This window comes from Lampetra fluviatilis, chromosome 1 (assembly GCF_964198595.1).
Source record: "Lampetra fluviatilis chromosome 1, kcLamFluv1.1, whole genome shotgun sequence".
Classification (NCBI taxonomy): Eukaryota; Metazoa; Chordata; class Hyperoartia; order Petromyzontiformes; family Petromyzontidae; genus Lampetra; species Lampetra fluviatilis.
The window spans coordinates 40,601,450-40,613,293 of NC_136275.1; the positions used below are offsets into that span (position 1 = coordinate 40,601,450).

Genomic DNA, 11,844 nt, shown 5'->3' on the forward strand with positions numbered 1-11,844 from the left:
GTTGCCTCCGAAACGTCGTGAATTTTATTTTGTTTTGTTTTATTTTACTTTCATTAATTTTAATGTTTTTACCTACGTGACTTTACCGAAAAAAAAACCTGAGAAGATGACGCTACTCTCCCCTCACGGTGCTGGTGACGTCATGTACCCGCACGGAGCCTGTGACGTCACGCGCCCGACCCTCACCCCGTCAACTCGTGCCCGTGTTGCCCCCTCAGACCCCACTGAGCTCCGCTGCAGGAGGAAGGGACCCGCGGCTTGTCGCCTGGACATGGATAGCGGCAGCCACATCGTGTGAACGCGTGGATTGGTGGATGTGGCGGGGAAACCCGAAAACAACAACATCCACGCGAGCACAACGGGGAGAGAGAGAGACACGAAAACTCCAAATAGCAGCAGCAGCAGCAGCTAACGTCAGGGTCGAGCTCGAACCCACGACCTCCTGTGCACCAGGCGAGGTAGTCGACCTCGTACAGCCACAAGGCACTGTCGTCTTGTTCTTTCGCAGAATGGCAAACATCAATGCGACGTTCAGGAGGAGCTCCGTGCCGATGTCTCTGCTAGCCACGGCGAGAGGGCTTCACGAGATTGATGGTCACATTTAGATAATCCTCCTGTCTAGACCAACATCGGGTAAAACATCAACAAGATGCACCAACTGTTCTCTTTTAGCCCCGTCCACCCCCCCAACACGTTCAACTCATTGGCTTCCACATTCAGATAAGCCTCTCCCCCTTTAAACTTGTATTTAAGAGCTTGTCTCTTGGAATTTTGCCTCACTTGAGACCGTAAATCTAGCTGTGACGGTCCCACCTGATGACGGAGACTTGTGTTGCCTCCGAAACGTCGTGATTTATTATTTTATTTCTATTATTTTTTACCTACGTGACTTTACCGAAAAACCTAAGAGTATACTTCCTCCTGTTGAAGGTGCGCTGACTGCAGTTGTTGACTGCACGGTGCAGAGTTGGTGTTGCAAGGTCACACACATCCTGTGGCTTTGTCTTGAATGTCCCCTTCATGAATGAGGCGTGCGAACTGGCCTGCTGGTGTAGAGAGTACTGCAGATATGTAACGCGACATGTGCGTGGATGACATGAACGAGAATCAAGTCGCAACCTGTTAATTTGTTTATTCGGAAAACGCTTGGTTAAATGGCACGGCAGCCCAATTAATATTTCAACAAAATCAAAATGTTATAAATATGAAATGGAATGTAAAATTCATGACCCTATAAATGCACCTCGGCCTGTTTGCCAAGTTTACTTTCCTGCCGTAGCACTTCAAATAATTGAGCCAATTAAATTTTAATGTATTTATTGATATTCTTAATTTATTATCTCTGTCGAAAGAGCTTTGGTGGGCCAATACATTTTGCATTACGTGATACTTTTCAAGTTGCAAACTCGGGCTGTCGTGGGAGTGGTGGCGCAGCGGTTAGCGAAACTGCGACCTCAACCTGTCGACCCGAGTTTAATTGATGTCCACAGCTCTCTCTCTAGCAGCGAGCGAGATCAACTTCACGAACCCGCATTGGCCAGCAGCATGTTGACAAAGGTCCCTAATAGGTGTTGCCGAATCAACTTGGGACTGTGACACTGGAACACAGTGTACTTTCACCTGCAGACAATTCCCTTGATACTGGTAGGAACCTCCAGGTTACACCAGCCCACAGGGGATTATTCTGTCCGTCCGTCGTGCATCCAAAAATTGGAGGGGTGGGGCTGGGTGGGGAGGGGCTGGCTGGGGAGGGGCTGGTCACCCCGTAGAGCCCTTATAAAACTCAACGTTTAACCTACTCACGCCGCCTTGTGCCCGCCCTCACAGTCGGCCATATTTGCAGAATACACTACGCCGCCGTTGACCCTGGCCATTGACCGAGCAACCCAACGTTCCTACCAGCTCCCTCCGCAGGAATGGTTTATGCACGAGCGTGCTTTCACGACTCCCCACAGGGATTAGGAGGGCAAAGGAACTTCACTCCAGACTTTGTACACACTGGCCCAAAGGCAAATGTGCTAACCGCTAGGCTATTCAAACTTTTACTAACAACTTCATCCACACTAACGTATGTCCAGTGTTCAAATAGCATTATGCTGTAGACTGGTGTGCAGCTACCTCCTTTGTAAGCATCTAGATTTTTGTTTTAGTCTCCAAGTTTTAGGTTACAGATCAGCAACGCCAAAAAACCCTTCACTAAGCTTGATAAATGTTACAGTCTGCTATATATCAATGTAGGACAATATCATGTACACCTATACGGTAAAACCGTTTGGGTCAGGTTGATCGAAGCCGTTAAGATTTATTTTCAAGCAATTAGTTTGACTGGTGGTCAGTCTTCTATGGCTAGTACCATTGTTGGCGTTCCCGTGAAATTCACTCTTTGATTTGTTTCCACCCACGCTGAGAACACACCTTGTCCAGCCAGCACACCGGTGAAACCACTTCTGTTCTTGATTCGTTCTTTGCACCGATCCAGTTTGGAATTCTAACCCATTGTCTTCCCCCCCCCCCCGCCCCTCAAGTTCTTATAACCCAAGCAAATTCAAGAAATGTATTCACTCTTTATCTATACCTTCAATAGTGCTCTTTGTTTATGGCCACTTGGTGTGTTGGGCCTTCGGGCAACTGTGCTCAGTAACAGCGATTTAGAAGTATATTTAAGTGCGGTTGACTCGATTATCCGCGCTAATGATGGGGAGGACGGCCGCGGATAATTCAAAATCACGGATAATCCAAACATATAACCATTTGCAGCGGATGTCTATGCCAAAAAACCACTGATATAGGTATAAATTAAAACTCACAAAATAAATGATCAGATAAATCACTCAAGATGAAGCACAATTGACAGATTTTGATGCTTGCTCTTTCAATGTAGAATCGACCGATCGATGAGTGTGCAGTGACAACACTTTCCTGCTCCCGGCGCAGAAGACTCGGCCCACTAAGTGGACAGCAGCAGCGCCACGCCAATCAACATCAAACTCCGCCCACCATTGTAAAGATATTGCAACTACTGTACTGTTGAGGCGATCACGTGGATTTCTGATTAACCAGAGTGCATATTTGTTTGGTTTAAGCACCTAACTTGTCATAAACATTTCAAAGAATAACAATAACTATTTTTTTATTATTAATACGGGCGGAAGGGAAAATCCACGAGTTATTAATTTGTTAAAATCTCAGGCGCGCGATTAATCCGCAAATCAGATTAACCGCACGTGGATAATCAAGTCTACTACTGAAGTTGTGAACATTCACAAGTCAATAGGAATGTATGCCGTTATTTTACTGAAACTAGAGGCCCACTGAGCTACGTAGCTCTGTTTTAGACGCATCCTAGCCACAAATGACAGCTCAACGAAGTGGCTTATCATCACGTGAAAATTTATGGCAGCCAAATACTCTAAAAGGGTGATGTTGATTATAAATGTGGAGAGGAGAATCCACACGACCACATGGAGAACGTGCAAACTCCAATTATACAGCAGACGCCATGGTTGGGATCGAACCCTGTATACCAGGCGAGGTAGTTAACATGCTGCTGCTGTTTCCCTCGATGTGCGTGACGATGATGATGATGATGACGACGACGACAGGAGGAGGGCACAGGTCGAAGGAATGTCAGCGTGTGGCTTGTGAATTGAGGCCCATAATGCGGAAGGTCAGGGCAGCAATCTTCTCGTAAAGGACAAACATCAGTGCTGCGGTCAGCACAGTTTGCAGCAGCTTGGCTTCCAATCCTTTGTAGAGGCCAGCCACACCTTGCTTTCTAGATTGTGGGAAGGCAAACACGGTCATATAAATGGATTGCACCATTGGACTAAGACACTGGAGCAAAAGACATTGCGATATACAATGAGTTTTTGTTGTTGTTTGCAAACTAGCTTTTGCAAGCTAGTAGATACAAAACAATAGGCAGTTGTGGAATAAGCACCTTCATACGAGTATTTACATGGTTGCGATTACTCATGTTTTGAACACTTTGTGTGGTGGACACCTCACCTGACCCTCTGGCTGATGAGAAGCAGGATGTTCTTCAGGCTTCCCAACACCCCCGAACTGCTCCCACTTTCATACTGTCCAAACTGAGACATCAAGTCAGGCACGTTCAAGTCAGTCAAGTCTCAATCATGCCCGACATCTCTTACTCAAGAGTCAGGTTTTTCCCAACTCCACTTCCGTTCCTTTCCCACGGTTTGTCAAGCTCATGGGGGTCGACAAGCAAGGTGACAAAAAGGGCCAGATTTTTTGTAATTCGGTAAAAAAAAACAACTCGGTATTTGAAGAGCCCGCACAATGCACGTTATGAATTCCACACAGGAAGTTTTCCTTAAGTCCAGCTGGCTGTGAGATGAAACGTTGATATTTGTATTCCCAACGTGTAAAATAATTGTAGTTTAATTTATGTGTGTAGAACTTCTTATGCACCGTACGTAGCCAGCCGTGCTAATCGGAGGTGGGATTAACGTACAGTAGTCTTCGTCTAACGGGGTAGTAGGTGCGTTCCTGAAAAATGCCGCGTGAAGTGAAAAACGCATAAAGCGAAAACGATTTCCCCAAAAAACATTGTAATGTCTTCTTGGTTCTTTCGGTAAAGTCACGTAGAAGGGAAGTAATAAAATAATAAAAATAAAACATAAAATAATTCTCACGACGTTTCGGCCACAACGCAAGCAGCCGTCCTCAGGTGAAACCAGGTCTGTCGCCTCGACAGGTCTGTCGCCTCGACAGACCTGGTTTCACCTGAGGACGGCTGCTTGCGTTGTGGCCGAAACGTCGTGAGAATTATTTTATTATGTTTTATTTTTATTATTTTATTACTTCCCTTCTACGTGACTTTACCGAAAGAACCAAGAAGATGAATCCCTGCAGTCACGAAAGCTTTAAATCGAAATTTAACATTGTAATGGTAAATTTTGGCGAGATACGATGTACTGCTACGCGCATGCAATGAGGTAGCGGAACAAATAACCGAGGGCACGCCGCCGCGTTACTGTATGATTCCGCTTACTGTATCGCACCGCTAAGCCACGCAACTCTAGAAAGTAGTTCGCCATTGACCACTCAGAAATTGCGTTATAACGGTGCACGTTTCGCGTTGTGTGAAAAGTGTTCCCTCATGGAAGAACCACGTTATAGAAAAAACGAGTTCTCGTGTGAACACCACGCGTTAAGCGAGGACTTTCCTTGTGCGTATGTACGCACGTTATATCTCAACTGAACGCAAGTCTACACGAGTCTTGCTCTACGTGATGACCACATGGTGCAGAGGGTTTGCCACAGAGCTGCCGTACCCGGAGTATGGACTGCACCGTCTGAAGCGGGAACGTTGCGGTGGTGGCGATCGCCTTGGCGATGGCTCCGATGATGAAGATGTCCATTGCATTCAGCTGCAACCAAAGGGGCAGCTTAAGGTCGGAGACAACATTGCAAATGTCTGCAGTCGTAACCCACGCAGGACAGCGAGTGTGAGCGTGACGATACATGACACCGCGCATTGTGAAACGGGTAATGTTGCTGCTGCGTAGTTTTTCGCGGTTTTGCCGCACGGCTCTCTGTGTCGCACCGCGGATTGTTCGGCACGATGTCCAACAGTTCAGTTCCTGAGGAAGCTTTCGGCACGTGCAGCGAAACGTCGGACACCGCGCCGAACGCGCGGTATGACCTGAAAACGCATTGTAGAACCGCGGTTTTAAATAAAAACGTATGCGCTAAACAACAAAAAGGTTACTTTTGGTTTGCAGTTACTACGTCGTTATTATCATTGCATGCAGTGACCTTCATTTTGCCAGAGGCGGCTTGCCTCTTGAGGCCTTCGTAAACCATGAACTGGATGGCAGGGTTGAAGGCGAGGACCAGGGAGGGCAGCGTGCCGTTCCACAGGGCCCTCACGCCCTCCTTCTCTATGATCTGCCTGAAGGCATCTGAAAAGGAAGCGCCACAGCACGCGGTCCAAGTAAAGGCGCAGCCCTGCAATTGCTCTTTTTTTACGCCAGCCACACAATGACGACAACGAACCGGCGGCCCTCCGAATTGCAGGGTCCGCGGTGGCTAGGAGATGCTTACTAAAAGCGATGCACCGGAGCAGACGCTGCTGCCAATCCGGCCGGTTGAGCTCCCTCCATCATCCCACCAATAGGGGCGCCGCGGTGGCTAGGAGATGTTAACTCCCTCGTCTGGTTTGCAGGAGGTCGTGGTTTCGATGCCGACCATGACGCCTGCTGTGTATTTGGAGTTTGCGCGTCTCTCTCTCTCTCCCCATGGTCGCGTGGATTTCTCTACGGTTTTTCCCTCCGCATTTATAATCAACACGTGTATTTGCCTGCTATAACTTTCCACGTGATAAGCCACTTGGTTGGGCTCTCATTTGTGACAGCCAGGTCGCTTCTGAAAAATAGCGATATAGCTCAGCGAGGCCTTAATTGGGAAAATAAAAAAACTTTTAATTTAGTTGAAGGCCGATGTGCTAACCATGACGCCGCGGCAGTATTCCCCGGCACATTGTAAGGACCGGCAATGTTCATGCCACTGGACTTCATTGCACTACAGAGCCACGTTTAAGGGGGGGGGGAATTACTTGTTAAATATATTCTTAAGCCTGTGTTGAATCTATTTTTATTTTTTACTCAATCGTTTACGAATGCAGGAAGTGCCCTGGCAAACGTTGGGTTTCTTTTTAGGCAAAAGCAGGACACGAGCCAAAATTAAACCTCAGTACAGTACCAGCTCTGAGGTGCGATTGTATTTTCAATAAGTAGCCTCATTCAATCGACCTCAGAAGTAGTTCTGTGAAGTTATCATCAAGGAACATTTTTCTAATGTATGTATGTTGAGCTTCTTTCACACCCTACGTAGCCAACCGTGCTAATCGGAGGTGCGGGGGAAGGACACCAAACTAAACACAAAATATCAGTTCTAAAGAAGTAAGTTTTCAATGTAGACAAATCGTGATTTCTTACCAAACATTCCCTTGTAATTGGTCTGCTCAATGCGCTCGTTCCGGAATTTTGCTCCCTGCAGCTTTAACCTGGTGTTCACCACCCACATGGGTGTCGTCAGCAACACGTTCACAGCGCCTGCACGATAGAAAAGGCACACGCACACACAGAGATTCTTCATCGCCAAATACAGGCGGTGATCCACGATCGCTTTAACGACGTCACAACGCATTGCTGGAAACCCTGTCGTTGCAAATCGGATCGTCGTAATTAACACGGCGGGCTACGTACGGCGAGAAAGAAGTTCAACATACATATGTGCAAATGGTAGAAACATCACTTGCCGATGTGTTTTTCCTTTTATCGGCCGTATTTAACCGGGTTTCGTAGGTCAACGATCCACAAAGTCACTCGAGAATTACAAAAGCTCCAAGCCAAGTCACGTCTGGAAACCAGACCGACTCCGTTACAAATGCATTCGGGAGTCGTGCCCGAAGTTGCGTCGTAAATCAAGTTATATAAACGTGGTGAATGTGGATCGTGGTAAATCAGACCATAATAAACCAGAGAGACCGGCTGTATAAAGAACCCCCGTTGATGTTTCCTTGATGTGTACAGGGCATTCGGCGTACACGCTTGGGGGTACATGTCATAGAAATTTTCTACAGCACGAGTTCAAGTTCAGTAAGCGAACACAAATAATGATTATTACAGAAACTTTGTTTCGACATATGGTTAATGAATTTGGTCATTGGTGAAAGACACGGAATCTTGAAAAGTGTGCAATGGACGTACGGAGAAATTTGTGTACTGGGAATTACATTGACACGTAAAAACAATGAGGGGCCATCCATTTAGTACGTACGCATGGAGGTGGTCTTTCACCCAAATCCGTACGCTTGCGTATGGGGGGTCTACTGACAATGTACGCATAGGAAACGGGGGGGGGGGGGTGAAGCATCGATAATAATTTGTCTGCATTGGCCTTCAAATGAGTTAGATAGTCTGTTTGCTTAAACACGTCAATATTATTCATCCTTGATCGTTTCTGCGTGGATTAAATATCGGCTGTTCTATAGGATTCGGGGGGGGAGGGGTGCGTCAAGCGTACGCAGGTCAGGGGGGGGGTGTAAAAAGTATGCGTGCGTACAGGGAGGGGTGGAGGGGTCAAGTTGACAGATTTTTGCGTACGTACTAAATGGATGTCCCCTAATGCATGGATTAGAGAACGTATGCAGATTAAAGACATCATTTAACTCGTTAACTATTTTTTTTCCAGATGAGGCCCACTGAGCTATAAAGCTATTTTTGAGAAGTGACTTGGCCACAAATGATAGCTCAACGAAGTGGCTTATAGCAGCCAAATACTCTAAAACGCACGTTTCTGTGGAGGGAAAAACCGGAGGACCTGGAGAAAAATCCACGCGACCATGGGGAGAACGTGCAACTCTAAATATACAGCAGGCATCAGGGTTGGGATTGAACCCACGACCTCCTGTATACCAGGCAAGGCAGTTAACATCTCGCCACCGCGAGGTGTAAATGGTTAAGAAACATAACTGGGCTTTGGCAGGACACATCGCTCGAAGGCGTGACGGCCTATCGGCAAGAATTGAACAATTCCAAGAGGGCATCTGCCGAAGAGATGAAATCCGCTTTCGTGCGGGTACAATGTGGCGATCGTTACATCGTAGAACCGTGAGGTGTGGGGGAATTCAACCAGCCGCGGATTGACAACCACGATGATGAAGACAGAAAGAGGTTCAAAGCACCTCTACCCACCAGAGAGGAATCCCATGAGCATGTCCTTTCCTGGGCTGGAATTGTTTCTCTGGTCAAGCCACAAGGTCTTGAGGCTGTTGAAGGTGTAGAAGTAAACGAAGTTTGAGCAGCAGAGACTGCTGATGACAGGAAACCACCCCCGGTACACGGCTTGTCTAATACAGATACAAAACAACAACAACAACAAGAACGACAACAATTTCAGACCACAGGGACAACATAATCACAATACCAGCAGTCAGTTTGTATTTTTAACTTCACACAATATATCACGCAAATTATATTTTTGCCTGCATCTGTAACACCCTGGTATTGGTGCTAATTGGGTGATAATTCCAATTAAGAAACCAGAATTGTCTACTGCAAACAAGGTTGTTGTTAATAATCTCCATGAAGGTTAAGGGCAAGATAAACCAACAGAAATTCTTGCCACGTCAGCTCCGAACATGACGACGATGTACTCTGTAATGTGGGCTGTAATTAGGGACATTAATTCACATTTTGAGAAGCGATGAAAACAAAACCTTAACGTAATTCTACGCGCCAACCGAGCAAGCTAAAGTGGCAATGTTTAAGGACGATCTGAATACATCTGTGAGCGCATGTACTCACAAGCCCTCCTCCCGCACTATCTCTTTCAGGATAGTTGGGGTGGACCTTGATTTTCTCTTCTCGTCAACTGAAAACAATAAACAAACAATGGCCGAACAGCCACGCGTTGGGCACGCAAACAAGAGCTTGGGCGGCGTGATGACATTTTTTTTTGTTCGCGACGCACAAAGTCCGACACCGCTGTGAGAGACGGCGCCCAGCGAAGCCGCCGATCGTAGCGTGAGCGAGCGAGCAGACCTGGCGGGGTTTTTATTTTCAGGTTGCCACCGTGCGAAAGAACTGACCCTGCAGGCGAAGTCTGGCCGTGTCCAGTGGAAAGAACACGGTCATTGCTGTGACACTGCCCTGCGAGCGGAAAGCGGTGGGGGGGGGGTCACATTGAATCTGATTAGCACAGCACAAGTTCAACTCCATAGTACAGCACACTGGTGTGTTGGCGAGCAAATCCACAACATTTACAATCTGGATTTGCTCTAACACACCGGTGCGCTGTACCAATGTAGGGGATGTTCGGGACATCCTCGCACACAAACACCACACAACCCAGGGTTAAGGGTCACGGGAGCGCTGCCGCGTACAACGCGCTATCCGATTGTTGGGTGGAGGACACTCCGATTGGATTGTCCCCAGGAGGATTAACAGAGTTCAAAGTTCATTTATTAGGTACAGCCCTGTGAGCCATTCGGCTCTTGAATCGGGTGCAACCGCAACAAACAAAAACATGAACAAGAAAACATCTTAAAGTGACTATGTGCAAACAGAAAATCCAACAGAGTGGGGAACATTCGCGAAGGATTGCCAAGGGGGAAAGAACCCGAAGAAGGGGGTGAGACGGGCTGTATAAAGGGAGATGATTTGGAGGATTTGTAGGTTGGTTTTCGATGATGAGGAAGTAACGGTGTGAGTTGCCTTGTAAATAAAGATCCTGCCTAACCATCTCAAGGCTCCTCTTCACTAGTAACGAATTGGCATGTTCTGTTTACGTGACAAACCTTACTAATTGGCTCTGACGGGTGGTGGCGGGTTTAATGACACATTTATATTTACGCGATATAACCCCAAAAAAAACCTGTGTTATGGATATTGGTCGCTAAAGCCTGCGTGTTAAACTGAGAAGTTAAATTGTGAAACTATTTTTTGATTTTACCAGGTAAGGCCAACCACTGAGGCACGTAGATCTTTTCTAGAAGCGACCTGGCTCTCACAAATGAGAGCCCCATGAAGTGGCTTATCGTGGACAAAAAATTATAGCAGCCAAATACTCTAAACGCGTGACGTTGACTCTGAAAAAAAGCGGAGGACCCGGAGAAAAGTCCACGCGACCACGGGGAGAGAGAGACACGCAAACTCCCAATATACAGCAGCAGCAGGCGTCAGGGTCGGGATCGAGCCCACGACCTCCTGCATACCAGGCGAGGTAGTTAACATCTCCTAGCCACCGTGATGGTGATGAGAGAGAAAGATACACAAACTCCAAATGTACAGCGGCAGGTGTCAGCGTCGAGCCCACGACCTCCTGTATACCAGGCGAGGTAGTTAACATCTCCTAGCCACCGTGATGATGATGAGAGAGACACACAGACTCCAAATATACAGCAGGCGTCAGGGTCGGGATCGAGCCCACGACCTGTATACCAGGCGAGGTAGTTAACATCTCCTAGCCACCGTGATGATGATGAGAGAGACACGCAGACTCCAAATATACAGCAACACACACACATACACACTCATACACATACATACACACACATACACACACCCATACAACACACATACATAAACATCCATACATACATAGACACATACATACACACACATACACGTACATACATACACACTCATACACATATATACAACACACATACATACTTACTCATTCACACATACAAAGACACATACAACACGCACACATACAACACATACACAGACACACATATAACACATACATACACACACATACACACACATACAACACACATACATAAACATCCATACATACATAGACACATACATATACATACATACATACACACGCATACAACACACATACAAGACACATACAACACACATACACACATACAGCACACACATACACACACTCACTAACCAGACCGCGCAGTCGAACCAGAGCGGTCACCCCCCCCCCATCATCACGACAGCGCGCGGGCCCGAGTCTTCGATCCAGCAGTGGATTGTTTGCGAGCACGAGGAGGAGGAGGAAGCAGCGGCAGGTTGGAGCTGCTGTCCCCACTACTCACCGACGCCCCCGCCAGCGCATGGACGAGGTTGTCGTACGAGAAGACGGCGGCGATGCTTGCGGAGGCCATCGCTCAGTGAGGGTCCCTCCCGGCCCTGCGTCGCCAACTTCCTCGGCGGCCCCGAGCGGCCCCGCGCCTCCCTCCCTCTGGGGGGGGGGGGGGTCTCGAAGGCCGCTCACGCCGCGGCCGCCTACAACACGCGGTGGTGGGGTGTGGGTGGTGGTGGTGAGTGAGTAGTGGGGTGGTGG

General features: G+C 47.5%; 1 protein-coding gene across 1 annotated transcript; it reads right to left on the minus strand.

Annotated features, from left to right (window-relative positions):
• Positions 1–1,118: 1,118 nt before the first annotated feature.
• On the minus strand, positions 1,119–11,844 carry SLC25A17 (solute carrier family 25 member 17). The gene is made up of 9 exons (XM_078862960.1): positions 11,597–11,844; positions 9,623–9,683; positions 9,339–9,405; positions 8,727–8,881; positions 6,966–7,082; positions 5,785–5,930; positions 5,301–5,396; positions 4,009–4,091; positions 1,119–3,775 (listed from the first exon to the last, which is right to left on the minus strand). Exons 1-9 carry the CDS (start codon positions 11,663–11,665, stop codon positions 3,628–3,630), a joined length of 942 nt encoding a protein of 313 aa, XP_078719086.1. The 5' UTR covers positions 11,666–11,844; the 3' UTR covers positions 1,119–3,627.